Source organism: Pygocentrus nattereri, chromosome 22, assembly GCF_015220715.1.
Source record: "Pygocentrus nattereri isolate fPygNat1 chromosome 22, fPygNat1.pri, whole genome shotgun sequence".
NCBI classification, from domain to species: Eukaryota; Metazoa; Chordata; class Actinopteri; order Characiformes; family Serrasalmidae; genus Pygocentrus; species Pygocentrus nattereri.
Window position 1 is genome coordinate 31,523,396 of NC_051232.1, and position 22,043 is coordinate 31,545,438.

Sequence of the window (22,043 nt, forward strand, 5' to 3'; positions counted from 1 at the left end):
GATTGGTAAGCGACCTTGTTTCCATTTCCAGTGTACCGTATTATCGTGGTATGCTGTCATTTATACTTACAAATCATGAATTAGTTGGTCATTTTCAGATAAGGATGGGGTGGTTGCAGGTTTTAATGATATGGAATAAAATATGGAATAATGAACTGCGTGTGATTAAAAGTCTTTTAATAGGTGACAGTGGAAGCGAAATTGTGGTACAGTCTCCCTCCAATGCGAGTGCCATAAAAACGAACAGTAGTTCAAGTAATATGATCTGTATAATATCTGTGGTGAAATGACTTTCTCTGTATATTTTGAAAATATTCTGGAAATACTGAAATTTGGTGATACTTTTGGTCCCTAACTTGCATGACTTGCATATTGTCCTATTTCTAATTATTTCAAATTATTTCAAATTATACATCTGTCGTGACCAGTGCAGGGATGCATTTGGCAGACTAGACACTCAGGCTGTGATTTAGGTTTAGTTTTTGAAGAATTTGACTATAATGTACTTATTTACAAACTTCCATGTTGTTAATGCCGTATATAACAGAAACAATAAAGGGCCTAGAACAGTGCCTTGAGGAACACCACCAATCACTGCTTTTGCTTCAGAAAATACGCTACTTTCTGTGCCCCCCCAGACAGAGAAGGTGCTAGACACGCAAATACTGTAGTTGAACAATCCATGACTCTCAATTTAGACAGTAATATTGCGGATTTTACTGTGCCAAAACTCTTTTGTAAGTCTAACAGAACCACACATGCCGCTGTTGCATTTTATCTCTGTAAATTGTAAGAATTACATCTTGCGCCACCATAACGCTGTCATTCAGTCTGCTCACTTGCCCCCGTCCAGAAGCATCAGTGATATGACAAATAATGCACCTTGATAAGACCAAACCAGCATCGTAGCTTGACAGTTGATTCATATCTACTCAAGTATTCATTTATAACAATTTTGCCTGTATCAGTTTTGCCATTGTCACGTTAGCGGCTGCGCGCCGTGATTTATGTGCATGTCCCGGAGTCCTAGTCATACTCCTCAATTTTAATATCATCTTACTGTCATTTTCCCTGCCTCATCTGCTCTTTTGAATGATGTGCCGAAAGCCCCTCACATGCAGCCAATAGATATTTCTGTTCTTATTTGTTATGGATCAGATCAAAGAGGGCGCTTCATATCCATTGATTTTAATGGATGCCATTTGTAAAGCGGTCAGAGTGTCTGTTATATTATAAGCAGTGTCTGAAACATGAATGTTGGCTGATATGAGCTGGATGTCAGAGTGTAAATTTGTATGTGTAGATGTAAATTTTATGCTCGTAAAACCTTTTAAATCGCAGGACCGTACTCGTCGGCTGTACCTTGCCGGGCTTTCAGTCTCATGTAATTTAGACATCTGTGAGAGTATACATTCAGACTGTTGTTGGGACCTTGCTTTCAAAAGGACTCTTGCTCACTAAGACCCTGAAGGGTATGCGTTTGCGTATGAACAGATTGTTGGTCTGAAGTTAGAAGTGCAGCGTCAAATCTGCATATTCAGAAGATAATTTGAATATAAATGTAATACGTTTTTAGGTGATTGTGTAATTAATTAAGCACATCGTGGTCAGAACAAAACCTCGTTTATCAGTTTTAGACATTATTTGAAAATACTTGTAGCTCTTAGCGCTGTATGTAAATTTCATGATGAATGGGCCAAATAAAATGACCCAAAATTACTAGGTAAAAAGTCTGGTTCCATTGACTTCCATTAAAAGTAAAGCTTTTTCCTTCTCCTGTAAAGTTACCGTTTTGGAGATGCGAGGTTTTGTTCCGACAGCAGTGATATATTTGTGTAATTACAACTTATCGTACTATAATGACAGTAATAAGCACTTGGGGGGTGGGGGTTGTTCTCACAGTGTTATTCTCACTGTATTATTGTTAAAAGAGCCATCTGAATGATCTAATTCTGTAGATCACAGTAACAGCAGGCTTGAAGAGTAAACGCTGGAACAAGCAGAGGTTTTAAACAGCTGTCAGAGTTAGCTGGCTTAGCTAGAGTTAGCTAGCAGGTTTGTTGTCATGGCTCAACTGACAAAATGATAAACTACCCACCTGCATGAAGTTAATCGATCACTGACCTGGTGAGCTCAGTCATTTGAAATGATTTCATTTAATATGATCAAGTGATGCATTAGCTGTATTTTGGCTGGTAGTTTCAATGAAACTCTGTCCATAAAGTTGAGGCACTTGCAACTTTTGCAGTCAAATGAGGTGCATGAGTCTTTACAGTATTCAGCTTAAGTGAGTTTTATTTCCTGTAGGTTTTGATCTTATTTTCTTAAGACATTCTTAATAAAATCTTCATAGTTTTTTCTTATACATTTTACCATGTAACAAATGATACATTTGAAATCTGTATTAGCTGTTATTTATGTCGTTTAGTTCAATCCACTCAGCCAAATGGAGGTAAAGCATCAAAGCAAACATTTAACAAATTCAGCAAACAAGAACTAGAGGTGATGGAGGAAGGAAGGAAGGAAGGAAGCCAAACACGATAATTGTGGGGGCGACAGACCAGGACGGACAACAGGACAGGCAGCATCTACCTTTCCCTGGTCACATCTACATTTATCTTGTCAAATCTCACAGCCTGAGATGAGAGTGAGGCTATTATTCCTAAGAAAATAGTAAGAAAAAAAGATCATTCCTAAAAGGATATTTGAAGAATAACGATTTCTCGTAACTACTTTTTTCCTAAGACACTTCTATGAATCCAGCCCCTGTTTTCGAGCTTGGAACTGTTTTTCTGAGATTCACTGGCACAAAGTGGAAAAGCGTGCCTTCAGCTGATGAGCCCACCAGATTATTTTTGGAAATAATTGTCGTCATGTTCTTGGGGACAGAGGAAAACAAGACCTTCCCGATTTCTACCAGTACATAGTTTAGTGGACCCCTACCTGGCTAGTGTTTTCATAGGCGGTCAGGGCATTTTTTGTGAAACCACAGCAGGTACCATGAAGGCTGTGCAGCGCTGCGGTGACAACATACTAACCATAGTGTTGGGCACATCATCACTGCACATATGTATTTTATTTTCCAGTTGACAAAAAAACAATAGCAAGATTTTGCACACATTAACAAGAATGCAGGTTGACATAAATCCAGCAGCTAATGCAACACTTCCCTATAAAGCACATGTCCGCTCTCAACAAGCTCAAAATTCACCGCAGTGAAGACGACATAAGCTGGAACACATATAACACAGACAAATAACATCAGTAAACTTTAAAACATCTCAGCTGAAGCAAACCGCCACGTTGGTATAGATCATTTATATCTTACCTTTGATGTACAGTTCACAGGTCACGACGCAGCAACTTGGGCTGGTATTTTTCTTTGTGTTTCTCTTTGGAAATGTTTCACCCTCGACTCTATTGGTCGGTCAAGATGTTCAGGAACGATCACACACAATGATGCCACTACTGCAAAGTCAGGATAGCTGTTTATATGCTGCCATAATTGCCACCTAGTGGCTCAGCCCCCTGGCACATGCTGGTTAAACCCATGAGATGATCCGGGCCTGTATCAGACATATGGACAGGTAGGAATGGTTCTGATTGCTGTGTTTTAAACACTGTATGATATTCTTTTCACTTTTTTATAGCAAAAGAAGGGAAAAACGTCCAAGGCAATTGAATTTTAATCAGAAAAATGAGAAGCACAGTGAATTTTTTCACAGGTCAGATTACTTACCGGATTGATTTGAAGTTTGCAAATGAGCTCATGTGTCTGCTTGACTGGAATCCAGTCTTCCAGAGAGCATGCATGCAGCTTTGGGAAATGAACCCCCCCCCCCAAGAATGACTTGACCTTCACTTAAGCCACATAACGTACAGTACTGCATATACTCAACTTTGGCAGTTTAGCTTAGTAACTGGAAAGACAGGCAGATGTGTGAAATGCCCACTGGTCCAAAACCTCCGATAATTGCATGTGAACGTTTAACATTATTCATGAAGGCAGGGAGTGGGCAATCGGAGCGGCCAGAGAACAGGTTTTCTGAGGTTGTGCACGGATATTAAAGTGATCCTTCATAAAAAAAAAAAAAAATTAAGTTACAGCGACTTTGAAAACACTGTCAGAAATAAGAAATCAAGGGGTCTTTATTGAAGGCATGATGTTATATACAACAGTTATATACCATGGCTTTTGATCAGTTGTGATATTCTCTACAGCATTTCTGTTACTGTTAAAAGCCATCGACCTTCTTTGTTTTAGTATTTTAAGCACTGTGGAGAAGCCCTTTTGCCGAAAGTGTGTGCAGTCATTTCAGCCACATGCGCTATTGTTAGCCACTCTACTCGTAACATAAACAGGCTTAAAACGCTTACGTTGACAGATGCTGAACTAAAATTTCCTGGAACTTTAGTTGCATGAAACCTTCATGAAACTTGAGCTGCATGAAGTAAAACATGCAATTCATGTGAAACTCAGCAGTTGCAAGTATCTCAACTTTATGAAACCGGTTTCATGGAGTAGCCAATCAAAATGCCGGTAGGGTGTCATGTGATGTCATACTTTCAAACCACTGAATTCACTCGATTTACTGATTGAAATATGTAAAGACAAATATATGAATTGCATCTTCCAGATGAGGTTATTAGGTTATTGAGAGTATATCAAAAAATAGTATAATCTGGTGGAGTAATTAATTGTGCTGCGTGCCACTCCGATTGTTTTTAATTGCTTCGTCCAGCTGTCAAGTTGCACAGAAATTATTTGGTTGGTAACTCACAACAATCTGGTTCCTTGGAAGTTTCACTGTGTAAAGCCAGCCAAAGATGCACCCCCACACCTCCAAGTGAAGTCAAAGTTTATTAATTTAGAGCCAACTATAACAGGCTTATATAACAGAAAATTTGTGTCCAAGCCCCAGTGAGCATCACCAAGGGCAACAGTGGCAAGGAAAAACTTAGATGTACATACATAGATGCCATATTGGGTCCAGCGCCAACGGCACCGCCGTTTTAGGGGAGGTCAACATTGCTGCTGGACTGCATTCAGTATCAGTTTAAGAAAGATACCGTCCAAAATTCCACTGTTTCAAGAATTTTACACTGTGGGATAGGATTATATAACGGAGGGAACGTAGTGATCCACACTCATGTTTGTGTAGATGTGGCTGTGTGGTTGGTGAAGCTCAGAGATCCTATTGTTGTGATTGTTTTTTCCTCTGGTTTTCTATTAAGACCGTTTCGTTTAATAGCCTGAACAGACGATTTTAACCCAGTGTAGTTATTATATTCATTCATTTGCTATGATTGTTAATGCTGAGTAAGCATTGTTGGTATGTTCTGCCATCGTTACAAGCTTGACAATAGGAAAAAAAGCATTTTTGGTGCCCTAGAACCACTAGAACCAGTTTCGAAAAGTTTTTGTATAAAAAGTTCCTCAAAGATCGGTGGTTCTTTGAGTGTTCATGTTTCTACATAGAAGCACTCGAACCACTTTGCGAAAAGGTTCTGTATGAAAAGTTCCTCAAAGATCGGTGGTTCTTTGAGTGTTCATGTTTCTACATAGAACCACTAGAACCACTTTCTAAAAGGTTCTGTATGAAAAGTTCCTCAAAGATCGGTGGTTCTTTGAGTGTTCATGTTTCTACATAGAACCACTAGAACCACTTTCTAAAAGGTTCTGTATAAAAAGTTCCTCAAAGATCGGTGGTTCTTTGAGTGTTCATGTTTCTACTTAGAACCTTTGGGCCTCATTCACCGATATCTATCGATGTGTTCTTGAGGAAAGTCTCCGTCAGATTCATGACGTGACATTAAAGCACAGAACTGTTCTCACCTCTGTGCTCTTGAGTGTGTGGATTCCGTTCTTACCTCAGAAGAAGTGCCAAATAAGAGAACACTGGTGAAAGATTGGTGTCAGAGTCTTTGTCAAAACTGCGAAAGTGGGTTTAAAGATGATCATTTTTTGGTGAATGAGGCCCTAATGAACCCTCGAAGAACCATCTTTTTTGAGAGCTTCGTATTGAAGTAAGTTAATACCATAAACGTTCTGAATTTCCGTCCCAGATCTGTATGTATTATATTCTACTGAACTCTATTGAATTCAGTGGATCTTGACCTCCCCAACATGGCGGACTCACAGACGTGCCGCTTCTGATGGAGAACAACGGACAACATGGCATCTTTGTGTTTATAGCTATGAGGAAAACTCCCTGAGAGCAAGAGAAAGAAACCTGGAAAGGAACCAAGACTCAACAGGGCAACCCATCCTCCTCTGGATCTTACATGCCTTAGATGTTGCCTAATTTCCTCTCTAATTTCTTTTGATTGTAGCATAGTTTGCTGCCTCTTGGGACCTTTTAGCCAACATCACATTGCTAGAAAGGTTCTAAGTGATGTTTGGGCTGGTAGTAATGAGGCCTAGGTGCGTCTAGTTTAAATGATCTATTGAAATCAATTCTTTAATTGGTTTAATTGGTTGATGAGTAACCAGGGGGCCAGCTGCTTTTTCACACAGGGCGAGTTGGTGGTTTTCCTTTAACAAATGGATCGATCATTTAAAAGCACTGTGTTTTGTGTTGACTCGGGTTGTTTTTTTCTTATGGTAAGTAATTTAGATTGTCATAAATATGCAAAAATAGAAGATTTCAACAAGGTTATGTACGTTTTCACAGCACTAGATTCTAGTAAGTGCCAATATGAGCCTTACTACTTCATAGAAATCAATCTAGTCCTTTTCCAACATGTTTTAGACGGAGTTAGAGAGGCTTGTGTTGTCCTCTTGCCCGAGAAACATTCACTGAAGAATTCATCAAAATCATACACGCTCCACCTTCCCCTGTCTTAAAACGCTAGTCACTTCATTTTCGCCTCCGACTTTATGAATTAAGCCGTCATTGTCATCGTGACATTGTTTGATCGCTCTGTATTTCCCTGCTGATTACTCTCAGTCGGCTGTGATCTGATAAGTTTGTTGAATCAGTGGTTAGACTGTAGGCTGCCGGTGGGCTAGCGCCTAATTAACGTCAGCCATAATCAAAACATTGACATTGTCCAGTGCAAATGAACCACATCACCGCTGTTTCTTCATCCTCAGCCTCGGACGAAAATGAGGCCATTTGTCTGGTTAATTTAGACCGATAATGTCTCGGTTCTCTGCAACTTTTCAGTGCAGATGCTCCTGTAACTCTGAGGTTGATTCGGGGCCTTGAGAGGGAGGTTTTATTTCGCTCGGGCTGTATTCCGATAGACATCCGAAGTTTCACCAAAGGGACTGAAAGTTGAAAGAAGCATTTCATCATTGGCGTCATTCAGCGGCCTCCACGGTGAAACAGTGTACGCTGAGCTAAATTATTACTCTAAGGACAACAATTCTGGACAATGTAAGACCATATAAACATAAGCATTGACTCCATTGGTATCTGATTGCTAAGGCTGCGTTCACTCAGCAGGTAAAAGTGGTCCAGATCTGATCTTCTCACCAAATCTCATTGTTTTGTTTGGCTGTTTAGATTATCTTTTAAATGTATCTGTATGGGACATCAGTCTGAACAGACCAGCTCTTAGACTGACCCACATGCTCAGAGCTTCATCCAGAGGTGAACAATAACGACCGTCAACGAACGCCAGTCCCATCTTCATCTTCAACAGCATCACAGGAGCCCTCATGAAGCTTCACTGACTGACCGCCTGGGCTCAGCACCCACAATGTTATCCAGCTCGTCATAAAAAGGGCTCGGTCACTTCTTCGGTTCATGTTCTCCGATTCTTTAAACTTTGCTTTCAGACTTCGTTCTCCTACGTCCGTGTTCAGACATTTGTCAAAACAGAGGGTTTTGATGAGCCTCTTTTCATTTTTTTGTACAGAAACATCAGCCTAAATGCTCACGAGTCTCAGCAGTGCAAAATTATGATGAATGCCGAGTTGGATTGTCGTGAAAGTTGCATGAATTCTGATCCGAACGTTCAGACCGAGTCACGTTCCCGCAGATCAGATACGGATCGGATTTCAGCACCACCTATGAAAGCGTGTCATGGTGGAATTGGGCCACTTCAGTGAGCAAAGCCTAATCTACTTACACATTCACTTTATTCTGTTTTACTGTTTCTTTGCAACTTTGAAGTACAAGCCAAAAGCAAAACGGGCAAGAAGCAAAATGTATTTCTATTGTCTCTAAATATTGACCAATTATAAACAGCCCCCTTTTACAGTAAATCATTGAGCAGTTATGGTTAGAAGTGCAGCTAACGCCGATTCTCTTTCTGACAGTGTCTCTGTGCCCCGGGCTGGACGGGAGAGCTTTGTCAGTATGTGGTGGACGCCTGCTTAATCTACCCTAACAGGTGTTTGAACGGAGCTACCTGTGTCAGCACGAGTCAGCCGACTGCATCCCCACATTACACATGCACATGTTCCCCAGGTTACACAGGTAGGTGGCAGCTTCACAGCGCTTGATTCCAAAACAACACTACAGAGAGGAAAAACACCCCGTATTTACTGGATCAGTGTCTTTACCAGTTCAGACTAAACTAAAAACACACTGTATTCGCCACCCCCCAACCCTCACAATACCAGACATACTCACATAATACATACATACACAAAAGAACACGTATACGTAGAGGGGGAAAAAATAAATAAATAAATAAAATAAATTGGAAAAAAAACATTAGAAGGAAAAAAAATAATAATAATAATAGTAGTAGTTACAGAGGGTAAATTAAATAGAATAAATGAATAAATACAATAGATAAATTAATTAATACATTAATGAAATAATCATTCAAAAAGTTACATCAACACACTATCTGTATCGAAATCTTCAAAAAAAGATAAAAAAAAGGAAAAAAGGATGAAGATTTTCTGAAGTAATCAAACCCATTCAGTGGTGTTGAGGTCTGGACTCTGGGGTGGTCATTCCATTGGAAATTTCTTTTTCTGAGTAACAGCCTCTTTCTTCTTCTTTATGCTCTTGGATTATCCTACATCTAATCTCTCCCAAAAAGAGATCTGCACTCCTGCAGAATTACCACTGGACCCGTGGGTTTGCCGCAATATATCGTGATGCTGAAGCAGGTTTCAGTGATGTGCGTGGGAGTGGGTGGGTAACCAGCCCACTGCAGGCGGGAGCAGGACAAGACCACACCTCTCGCAAATTACTGAACAGCCTAAATGTAGTAGAACCATCTCTAACTCTAAAATATATATATATATATATGGGGCAAAAAAGTATTCAGTCAGCCACTGATTGTGCAAGTTCTCCTACTTAGAAAGATGAGAGAGGCCTGTAATTTACATCATAGGTTCACTTCAACTATGAGAGACAATATGAGGAAAAAAAATCCAGGAAATCACATTTGTTGGATTTTTAAAGAATTCATTTGTAAATTATGGTGGAAAATAAGTATTTGGTCAATAACAAAAGTTCAACTCAATACTCTGTAACATAACCTTTGTTGGCAATGACAGAGGTCAAACGTTTCCTGTAAGTCTTCACCAGGTTTGCACACTGTAGCTGGTATTTTGGCCCATTCCTCTTGCAGATAGAGCAGTGATGCCTCTAGAGCAGTGATGTTTTGGGGCTGTCGCTGGGCAACACGGACTTTCAACTCCCTCCACAAATTTTCTATGGGGTTGAGGTCTGAAGACTGGCTAGGCCACTCCAGGACCTTGAAATGCTTGTTACGGAGACACTCCTTCGTTGCCCGAGAGGTGTGTTTGGGATCATTGTCATGCTGGAAGACCCAACCACGTTCCATCTTCAATGCTCTCACTAATGGAAGGAGGTTTTGGCTTAAAATCTCATGATACATGGCCCCGTTCATTCTTCCCTCAACACGGATCAGTCGTCCTGTCCCCTTTGCAGAAAAACAGCCCCAAAGCCTGATGTTTCCACCCCCATGCTTCACAGCAGGTTTGGTGTTCTTGGGATGCAACTCAGCATTCTTCTTCTTCCAAACACGACGAGTTGAGTTTTTACCAAAAAGTTCTATTTTGGTTTCATCTGACCACATAATATTCTCCCAGTCCTCTTCTGGATCATCCGTATGCTCTCTGGTAAACTTCAGATGGGCCTGGACATGTACTGGCTTAAGCAGGGGACACGCCTGGCACTGCAGGATTTGAGTCCCTCTCGGCGTCGTGTGTTACTGATGGCCTTTGTTACTTTGGTCCCAGCTCTCTGCAGGTCATTCATCAGGTCCCTCCGTGTAGTTCTGGGATTTTTGCTCACCTTTCTCATGATCATTATGACCCCATGGGATGAGATCTTGCGTGGACCCCTGATCGAGAGAGATTATCAATGGTCTTGTACGTCTTCCATTTTCTTACAGTTGCTCCCATAGTTGCTTTATTCACACCAACCTGCTTGCCTACTGTAGATTCACTCTTCCCAGCCTGGTGCAGGTCTGCAATTTTCTTCCTGGTGTCCTTTGACAGCTCTTTGGTCTTGGCCATGGTTGAGTTTGGAGTCTGACTGTTTGAGGCTGTGGACAGGTGTCTTTTATACAGATAACGAGGTCAAACAGGTGCCATTAATACAGGTAACGAGTGGAGGACAGAGGAGCTTCTTAAAGAAGAAGTTACAGGTCTGTGACAGCCAGAAATCTTGCTTGTTCGTTTGTGGGTGACCAAATAATTATTTTCCACCATAATTTACAAATAAATTCTTTAAAAATCCTAGAACGTGATTTCCTGGATTTTTTTTTCTCATTTTGTCTCTCATAGTGGAAGTGAACCTATGATGAAAACTACAGACCTCTTTTCTTTCTAAGTAGGAGAACTTGTACAATCAGCGGCTAAATACCTTTTTTTGCCCCACTGTGTATATATATATATATATATATATATATATATATATATATATATATATATATATATATATATTATAAAATGAATGATAACAGTAAAACAGGTGGTCATTCTAAGAGTTGTGAAGCAGCCAATCACGTGAACATGCAAATTCTCGTAACTCACAGAGACAAGGGCCTTCAGGCCGACAGCCAGAGTTCTACGGTTAAATTCCTGCTTTGTGTTTACTGGGAATAAATGGCATTTGGTGAAGTTCCTCACAGTGAGCCTGATGACCATGACTGCCCCGTTGTTTCAGCAGAGAAGAATGAATTCGCGAATAGACTGCGTCAGAAACTGAACGTCAGTTCGCCTGGATGGAACTGCGGGTGGGAGCGGGACAGGTGATTCGGATTCGGAGTGGCACTGTCTTTTTTCAGACATCTAAATCGGAATCTTTTTTTTACCCGCCAAGTGCTCACGGTGCTGACATGAACGTGAATTTCCATAAGTCTAAAAGGAAAAAAAAGAAAAAGGAAATAAACAAGTTAGTTTACAGTTGTGCACATGGTTTTATGTATAGTAGCAGAGTACTGAAGTTGTAAGGCACAGATATCAACCGTACATGCGCGTGTATTCCGTGGCGACACGGAAGCTGAAACATGGGCAGAATTGGATGAAACTTAACAGAGCGAGGAAAAGTTAATTTAAAAGTCTCTCCTTTACCTAAAGCGCACATATTCTCCAGAGACTACACCGTCCTCTCAAAAAGCAGCGTTAGCAAGAACTTTCTGTAGTGGATTCCCATTGAAACCCAATCCCCCCACCCCGCCCCGTATCCCACAATAGACTGTTCTATCTGCTGTCTACCTAAAATATATTTAAATGTTATTGCATTTCCAACTCCCCGGCCGTGCCATCTGCTGCGAGTGTTGAATGAAAGCCAGGGCCTCTGTTCTACTCAAATGAGCCCTGTTGCCTAAAGCCATGCCTTTCCCGTTACTCATCTTTGCACATTGCCTTTCCTAAGTGGATTATTCCGTAATTCGCTTCATCATGTCTGAAAAATGAAGGGCAGGCGGAGGTTACAGAACACTTCGTCAGTAAATCTAGCAGAGTAAACAGATCTCCACGTTGGCTCTCGCGATGGCGAGGGCTTGTTTGTGAACGCCAAACACAAACAAACAAGGAAAAGGGTTTGATATGCACCCCTGGTCAGGATGACGGTGCGCGCTCCCTCCATATGCTCGGAAGGCGTCGCGGATGCTCTGTGTTCTGAAGCTGCTACATACTTGAAAAGGCCACTGAAGTCTTGAGGAATCCCGTCCGGCGTGACTTGCAGTGTCTCTCGTGGTGAAATGATAGTTTTGCATGAACTCGCTTCAAACTGTGATGACTTATTAAGCAGCCTGTGCAATTTTATCTGTGAAAATGGACAAAATTCTGGGGAAACTTCAGCTGTATGAGGCAGACTTTATCATATTTATAGATTACAGTGTCTTACAGTGAAAAATAATAGTACCACTGGAAAAAATCAGCTTGAGATTACTGAACGTGGTTTAAGGCAGGCTCGTCAAACCGGGGACCTTCCAGACCAAAGTGCTGTGGAGATCAGCGCATGAAGGCCTTGCTAATCAGCTGATGAGCTGAGTCAGGTGTGTTTAATGAGGCACTGAGCTGATTTGGCCTGCGAAGCCCGGATCCTGACATGTGGACTAAGGCACGTTATGATTTAGGCTTGAACTTTAAACTAAGCACTGTGCCAATTTCCACATTACACGTTTTCAGTACTCGTTGGCAGCGTTACGCAAACCCCTCGCTCAGGAAGAGTATAAGCTCTCAAGCTCTCTGGTAAAAAAAAACAACAAAAAATTGTATTTGAAGTATGATTTACATGGTTTTACTCAAGTAAATGTATAACAGTACATGGTCCTGTATATACTTAAAGTTAAAAAAAAGTATTTATTTAATTTGAATTCAATTTTTTAAACAATGGTCTTTATTGAGTGAAAGTTTTAAGACGCTGAGCTTGAATAACGGTGGGTTTATAATGACTCTGCATGCATCGTCTGTAAAATCATGCAAATGACTGATTTTGATATCAGTTTTTGTATTTATTTATGTATTTATTTATTTGTAGCGCATAAGCCAAGAATTGGTTTTTAAACCAGCCGGCTCCAACAGTTTTTGTAAGGGAGGCCTAAAAAGAAATTTTTTTTTTGGACATATTTGCACCATTAAGAACGTGCACTGGCTCACCACCCTTAGTTTCTTTGGCTTTAGATTTTTGTTAAATATAAAACTTAAGTTTTATATTAGACATTTGCCATTTTTTCATCCTTGTCCCTCGTTCTTGGTAGCTGGGAGCAGCCAGTCAGCCGTTGAAATGTTGCCTGTTTTAAACAAAGAAACATACATAAATGCAAAATGTACAGTAACAAGCCTGGTTTGAAAACGTGAGTAGAAAGTAGAGATTTTCCTTTGGAAAAGTGGCGAGTAAAAGGAAAAAGTTAAGTGAGAGAACTAATCAAATACAGACATTTATACGTTGTGGCTTCTCACCGCTGCTCTTTTCGCTCCAGTGCAACACGTTTCAACACTGAACGTTTTGGTTGATTGCCTAAAAAAAAGAAAAGGAAAATTGTGCTGAAAACTGGGATCTATGATGCCTTATTGAAACCATGGAGTTCTGAAAGCCTGGCTGTGTTTAGTAGTAAATAAAACTCGTTTTTTATATCGAATAACATCCCAAATTCACGCCAGGTGGATACATTGTTGTTGTGGATAAAATGAAATGCGAAGTGCTCCGATGGAGACGGATAAATACTGTAAACGCGAGTAGTATAAAGCGATACGGCCGCTCGTGTGTTCCCATTGTTGCTCGGCCGGATGGATGGCTGCGGCTTCCAGTGGACTAGTGTAGAAATGAAAAAGTCCTTTATCTCATCAACGGACAACAAAACATAAGACGCTAAATGGGCTTAAGATGCCTGACGCTGATTAGTGGATATTTCCTGAGTCATTACATTTGCTCGTACAGAATTGTGCGAATATCAGAGACCGTCCTTCATTTCTTTCATTTCAAGTCAAAATGGCCATTACCTTATTCATATTTCATTGCCAGGAAAAGCAGGTCTGCCTGGACTGCCAGGTCTTAGATGGTCGTTTGGAGTTTTTTCAGTTTTCTACTTCGCTTAAGTGGAATATGTGTGTCTAATCTCAGAAATGTGTCCTGAACTGTACGTGACTTGTGCTTAATGGCTGTTTTAGGAGTGCGCTGACACTTTGCATTGGTGGGGGGGTTTAAGGCATTGAGTTTAAGACTTTCATGGAATCTGAACATAGGCACGGTTTTGAAACCAGCGCAATGCAACATCTGTCCGTGCCAGGCGAAAGAGAAAAAGACCTTTAATCAACGCAGGCGAAATAATCGCGTATTTTTCTCAAGGTTTTGACGTTTTGAGTGAAAATAACTAGATTGAAGCAAAAGAGCTGTGATTTTGTCGATATAAGAAATAATTCTTTTAGGAAAGTAACGTAAAATTGGCTTGTGGTGAAGCTCAGGCCGTTGAACAGTATCTGTCCCGTGGGAATACCGCACTCGGAGACATGCGAGTTTAAAGGCGGCAGCGCGATGTTGCTCCGGACACCCAGGAGGGACCCCCACCACCCTGGCCCAGGACTGCTGGGCACATCTGGAAAACGTGATCATGTAGAGTGCTTGTTCATTTGTTGAAGTGTTTGGGAATTGTGTGGTTTTGATCACGTCATTGTGAAGCGTGCGTCAGTGAAATGCCGTATTACAGCTGTCCATCCATCCATCCATCCATCCATTTTCTAAGCCGCTTCTCCGTCAGGGTCGCGGGGGGATGCTGGAGCCTATCCCAGCAGTCTTCGGGCGGAAGGCAGGATACACGCTGGACAGGTCGCCAGTCCATCACAGGGCAGACAGACAGACAGACAGACAGACAGACACAGACAGTCACTCACACCCAGGGGCAATTTAGCACGTCCTATTGGCCTGACTGCATGTCTTTGGACCGTGTGAGGAAACCGGAGAACCCGGAGGAAACCCACGCAGACACGGGGAGAACATGCAGACTCCACACAGAGAGGACCCTGGCCGCCCGGCTGGAGAATTGAACTGGAAGCCCTCCTCGCTGTGAGGCGACAGCGCTACCCACCACACCACCGTGCCGCCCCGAATTACAGCTGTATTATCACCAAAGATAAGACACTCTTAACCAGTCAGTGTTTACTGTAAGGCCCAATCCCGTTTCACGCTTCGCCCCTACCTCTCCGTTTTCTGCGTTCAGGTCTAGGGGCAGGTTGTCCCGGTTCTTGTTGAGCTGGAGGGGTGGGGTGAAGTGTTGGGGCTACATGGCCCTCCAAACAGAGGTTTTTCAGAGACTCCAAACGGAGAGTTATGAGGAAAAAAAACGGCGAGACGGAGCACAAGAAACTAAAGAAACCCACAAATGTGAGAATTTTTCTGTTAAAAATGACAGTAATCACTGTTTTATCACTGTTTAATATCATTTCAGTGGATTTTGGTCGTCTTTCTTCATAACAAGCATAAAAATCACTATGTCTCGGTAGCTGGTTAGCTAATTGTCCTGTTCCACCTTAAATAGTCCAGCAGTTCTGACGCCTGAAGCTCCAGAATGTAACTGCTGCTCCGTTTAAGGTGGAACGGGAAAATTCAAACGAGAATCTGGAGAATCTCTGACTTCAGCTTCATATCACTGAATAATTAGGGGGGGGTGATGATAAATAACTGCCCCCCTCTTTGAAGGCGTCTGATCCCTAAATGTAACTAAAGCCCAGCAGTGAGGAGCTGAACTTTCCCCTCCTCTGCTGTCCCTGCAGACGGGCAGGGTCACCTACAGAGCGGCGCTAGTAGCAGTTAATGAAGTGATGCTCTTTTTTATTTATTTATTTATTTATTTTTAGGGTTGTTCCATTTTGTAGGGAAGATTTCGGCCACTACCCATCATGACTCGAGTCCAAGGGATTAGGGTGACACTCGAAAGCAGGGGGTAGGGGTACAAATAAGAAATGGGATTAGGCCTAAGTCTTGGTAATCAGTATAAGTGCTCCATCATAATAATCTCCTCCTATTATTTAGCGCTTTGAGAGGGAAATGCCTGGAAATGCATATGCAATAAAAGATCAGCAGTGTCTTATTATTATTACTATTATTATTATTATCTCATTATTCTTATTCGGTTCCACAGCTGGATGGAAACCTGGCTATTGCCCTTTCTCAGATAGACCAAGTTTATGATGGAGCGTAGAATCAAAAGTGCTGACAAAGGCAAATTATGCCATTGTTACGTCCTGTTGTCTCTTAAATGTTGATGAAACTGCAAAATTAATAAATAAATAAATAAATAAATAAATAAATAAATAATCAAAAGCACAAACGATGCAATTCAATGAAACGACTTCTCTGATAACTTTCCTTTGCCGGAGCTCAGTCGCCTATATTGTCTCGGAGTTCCGATGTAAGCGCCTGAAAAGCGCGTGAAGCTTATGATTTATGATCTTTCCACACATGAAGCATGAAAACAGAGACATGCCCCATGTTCCTCGCCGAAACAAGCCGAGGCTGCTTTCATGATGGATGTAATTGAATTCTAAATAAGCTTCATATTATGAGATACACAAAACACTACAAACCCGCACACAAAGCCGTGTTTCCTGACAAAAGCCTCTCTCGTCGGATGTTTTTCCGTATTTCCCAAACGCAGAGCTGTCTTTTATCTTTCCCGCCAGCTGACACAGTTTTCGGCGGTGCATGCTATCTCCATTGCTGTTCATTAGCGCTCGCCTTTTTATTCTCGCCCGAGCCTCAGATCTCCGTTCCCGCAACGATGACACTATCTCCTGTTCGGCAGATGTAACTGACTGATGAAATTCATCACCTTCTGGCATCTTGAAATGCTCTCAGCGGAACCGCAGTCCATCACAGGAGCCTGCTTTTAATTTCAGACTTGTCCGCTCTGCTCTTCTTTCTTTGGACCTCTCAGCGAATATATTATTATTAGGATGTTATTGGCTGGCTACATGCTGTAGCCCAAGGCTCGATGTTTTCTTTAGACTGGGAAGCTTATGACGTCTCCGTTGATTAATGCCCTCAGATGTGTCTGAATCTCTGGCTGTTCTCGTGTCTCGCAGGGCTGCTGGCCCTCAGAGGTCCAGTACAAAAAGTCGAGTTCTTTGAATATGATTAGGCGATGTGCTCAGACGAGAGGCCTTCTAAAAGCTCGACACGATTGATCATCTCAAGATAAGGCCTTTGTACCGTCTGTCCATCTGCACATTTGAGGTGAAATGTATTTGCGCACCGCTAATACGATTTATGTTCCCACACTGCACTGGAATCAGTTCGAACCTGTTGTGTCTGGGAGGTTCACCAGTATAAGAGTGAATACAAGTATGTTACTGTCCCATTATATTCATGTTAGGGTGCGCATCTTCAGCAGCTCTCAGACAGAGGGTGCGAAAGCATGTATATCAGTTTTTGGAACTAAAACAATCGGATTTTTCATCTGAAATTGAAACTGGTTTTCAGAGAAAATGTGGACAGCTTAAATAAAATGATGACTCACCTTTATTCATATTCATATCCTTAGTAGTAGTATTGATATTAGTGTTCAAAACCATTTGGAAGCCCTATGTTTAAAAAAAAAATGTTGGAGATATAAAATGATGCTAATATGATGGAACTACTCTGCAAACCTTGTAAATATTCATACTGTCCGTATTTTCCATGTTTCCAGAACGATGAGAAAGCTGTGTTGTGTTGAGAATCTTCTTCTTCTTTCGGCTGCTCCCTTTAGGCGGATCATCTGCCTCCATCTGGCCCTATCCACTGCCTCCTCTACTTTCACACCAACCGTCTCCATGTCCACCTTCACTACATCCATAAACCTCCTCTGAGGTCTACCTCTTCTCCTTCTGCCCGGCAGCTCCATCTCCAACATTCTTTGCCCAATATATCCACTATTCCTCCTCAACACATGCCCAAACCATCTCAACCTGGCCTCTCTGGCTTTATCTCCAAACTGCTCCACCTTCACTGTCCCTCTGATCTGTTCATTTCTAATTTTGTCCATCCTGGTCACTCCCAACGAAAATCTCAGCATCTTCATCTCCGCCACCTCCAGCTCAGCCTCCTGTCTTTTAGACAGAGCCACAGTCTCCAAACCGTCCATCATAGCAGGACCACTACTGTCTTGTAAACCTTCCCTTTCACTCTTGCTGCTATCCTTCTGTCACACATCAGCCCTGACACCCGTCTCCACCCACTCCACCCTGCCTGCACCCTCTTCTTCTGTTGTGTTGAGAATGACGTTACAGTAAAATTACTGTACAGAATGTGTCGCATGTTAAAAGTGGTGGTCAAATCTCGAAGCAGATGATTTTTCAAAGAGGCCCTCTAAATAGATAATTACAGTATATTTTATTTTTGTATATATTATTTTATTTTATTATTGCCCTATTGCGGCCCGTTGCAGTGACGTTTTGGCGCCGTTTAAGGTGGAACAGGAAAAAGAAGCTGATCAATGAGAAGCGACTTCAGCTTTGTAAAAAGTCGAACGCTGAGAGACGCTTTATAAGAAACTGTTCTACTTTTGCGGAAAAGTTTCCTGCTGGAGATGTGAGAAAAGCAGCTCTAGCTGAGCTGACATGCTGGTCACCATAGCACCACAGACAACAATCTCGCCCAGCTAGTAGATAACGAAACAACAAAGGAGAGATTTAAGATGAGCGTTGGTAATTAGGAGACGAATGGACTTAGTGTTTATCATCACTCCAGCTGGTTTCCTGATCCGTTGAATCTGCAGTGAGAAACAGACAAACACTAAAAAGCCTCGAAGGTGAAGTCGCTTCTCATTCACCAGCTTGTTGTTCCACCTTAAATGGTGCAGCAGTTACATTCTGGCACCTGAGAAGCGACTTCAGCCTCGAAAACAGACATGTACTGTAACATATTTACAGCCAAGATGGTGAAATGGACATGAAACGCTGTGGATCCCAGTCATGAGAAAGTGAATTTACCTCTTATTTTTATTTCGATAAAAAAGTCGGGATTTGGAGTGTAAACGCTGTTAAAGTGTAACATCACAAAGTAGCAGTTCATACCGTCAAATTCGGGAACTAAACTGCAGACGCAGCCTGTTTTGGGTTGAATGTTTTTTGTGATGTCCATCCACTCGGTCAGCCTACAGCAGCTTAGCCCCGCCCACTCACACTGAAGTTATAGGGAGTGTTTCAGCACCAGACTGCCTTTTGAATGAGGCACAAGTTCAGGCTTAGAAGTTGGTTGTATTTTCTGCTTCTCACAATCCAGCCGCACATCTTTTTAGACCCATAGTGTTGAGCCACGTAGCTCTAAGCATTTATATATATCTCTAACTACTAAAGAGCAGTTGGGAAATTGTGGAAGGAATGGTCTGTTTTGTACATAAAACCACCCAAACATCATAGAGTAGACAATAACAGAGGATATGAGCCCTTTAATGTCTTTCAGTCTACAGTGGGTAAGTTAGTGGTATTTATTTTTGGTCGGAAGAAAACCTCGTATCTCCCTTTTTTTTGTCGTTTTTTAGTTTTTGACCTAATCTGATGCCTGTCGCTCTTCATATTGTGTGTAAATTTCATGGTGAATGCATCAAAATAAATGGCACAAATTTCCTTGGAAAAAAAAATCTGCTTCCATTGACTTCCATTAAAAGTATGTTTTTTTTCCTTAGGTACCAGTCTGGAGATGCGAGGTTTGGTTCCGACAGCAGCGAGATAGTGAAAAATGTAGTGATATAAATTCAAATTGGTACCACTCAACCCTGCCAGCAGAGAGAGCTGAGAGTCCTCATGGAGCCTGCTCATGATCACAGCTCCACAGATCTTCACAGTCCTTTCCAATACAGTTGGTGATGAGTTACAAAATGACGGCTGTCAAATTAGAACTTATTGGCCCTTATGCTTTTAGCATGGTAACCTAATAACAGCCGTAGGAATTCTAATGCAGATGAGCTCGTAATGCAGTTACAGTGGCCGTTTCCCTCATAAAACATTTGCAAGGGAACACCACCTGGTCTCTGCCACACATTTTTCACCGCATAATCAAATGTCTGCTTGTTCAGCATTCCTATAATTCCATATAATTCATTGGATTTAGAGGTTTCTGGATGGATGTGACAGAACCAGCATGTGCACACACTCCGTGGCATTCCCCTGACTGTGGCTGGGAAGGGAAGGCTGGCACTGGGTTGAGAGCGAGCATTACAAAACACAAACTGCCTGTCCGCCGTGATCAGTGCACTGATTGGGCTACAATGAAAAATTGCCATAAATATCTTTGATGTCTTCTGGAGGAAAAAGAGACTGGTGTTATTAGTGTTTTGTCCCAGTTTGCGTGCTGCAGTGTATTGAGGAGATGAACCAACTTCTGTCTGGAACAGGCCTGCCTGCCTGCGTGGGTCCTAACTGCTGTCATTTCGAAAAGCATTAGCATTTGGCCCTGACCGATATACAGCACTGTGTCAGAGTCAGAGACCGACCTTCATTCACATAAGATTGATCCAGAAGGCCTGGAAGGGGCATCAAGGTGCTAAATGTAAGAGGAGCATTTACGTTTCTCATTACTGGCAGTGGTTTGTATGCGGCTCTTTTCCTGCCCTGTTGTGGCTCCACAGCAGAATCAGATCAGTAGGTAGTAATAAAATAATCCTCCTCTACAGTAAAATAAAGCTCTGCTGATCCTTCAACACAGTTTAACAGTAAATGGTCTTAAACACTGGAGTTAATGTAGAACTGCTGATTCACCCTTTAACCCTGAAGATCAGCGCAGACGGCTGGTCACCATAGCAACACAGACAACAGTCTCACCCAGGTAGTAGCTACGAAACGGCAAAGGGAGAGATTTAAGACGGACGTCGATAATTTGGAGACAAATGGACTTATTAGTGTTTATAGTCACTCCAGCTGGTTTCTGATCCGTTTAATCAGTGAGAAACTGACGAGCGTTAAAACGTCACAAAGCTGAAGTCGCTTCTCATTCACCTGCTTCTTGTTCGTTATCCTGTTTCACCTTAAATGGTGCAGCAGTGACATTCCAGCATAGTGGCTACAGCTGAGCTGAAGCTTAAAGCAGAGCCAAGTGAGTCTGTTTTCATTTCTATTATATATTTTTGGCCTACACTACTACATCAGCACATACTGAGACATATTTACAGCCAGGATGCTAAAATGGAAATAAACTGTTGTGGCTGTCAAGGTGGTTTTTGTTGAAAGGACAAACTGGCTCTTTTTAACGTTTTGGTTGTGAGCCCTGGTCTACACATATTATCTAAGCTGCTTGTCCTTCTGGGTCACGGAGGGTGCTGAAGCCTATCCCAGCAGTTACTAAGTGGAAGGCAGGAACCGCTCTGGACAGGTCACCAGTCCATCACATTTAAAAGATAATATGAAGAGCCAAATAAATCAGATCTGTACCACTTTCACCTGCTGTGTAACGTAGCCTTCGTTATTCAGTTAACCAAATTTAGCAAATCACATACAAATGTGTGTAAGCGACATCAGTCCGAACAGATCAGCTCCTAAACTGACCCACATGCTCAGAAGAACAGAGCGTCATGCTGTGTCACGCGGCTCATCCAGAGGTAAACAATCACAACTGCCAACGAGCGCCAGGCCATCCCAGAGGATCGGCTTCATCTTCACCAGCATCACAAGAGGATCATGAAGCGTCACTGACTGACCGCTGGGCTCATCACCCGCAATGTGTTGGAGCCGTAAGAAGGGCGCGGTCACTTCTTTGGTTCACGTCCTCGGATTCTTTAAGCTTTGCTTTCAGACTTTTAACCGTTATTTGACGCTGCAGCCTCGTTCTCCTACGGCTGTGTTCGGACATTTCTTTCGAAATCTCTTTGACCACGGAGGGTTTTGATGAGAATCTTCTAATGTTTCATACAGAAACGTCAGCGTAAATGTTCACGAGTCTCAACAGTGAGACATTATGAAGAACGTCGAGTTGGGTTGATGTAAAAGTCGCATGAATTCTGATCTGGCTGTTCAGACGGAGTCGCATTGCCGCAGATCAGATGCATATCAGGTTTCAGGACTACACATGAAAGCGTCTGGAATCGGAATTAAAAACGTCGGATTCAGATTTATCTGTTCACACAGCCACACAGACACACATCTGTGCCACATATGAAGTAAAAGATCAGATTTGGGCCGCTTT

The 22,043-nt window shown here is 42.0% G+C and overlaps 1 protein-coding gene across 1 annotated transcript in view; it reads left to right on the plus strand.

Annotated features, from left to right (window-relative positions):
• The window catches only part of eys (eyes shut homolog), a 445,373-nt gene that overhangs the window by 64,201 nt on the left and 359,129 nt on the right, over window positions 1–22,043 (plus strand). The window contains exon 7 of the mRNA XM_037532720.1: window positions 8,270–8,429. Coding sequence (XP_037388617.1) covers window positions 8,270–8,429 — 160 coding nt within the window. The remainder of the gene's footprint in view (window positions 1–8,269; window positions 8,430–22,043) is intronic.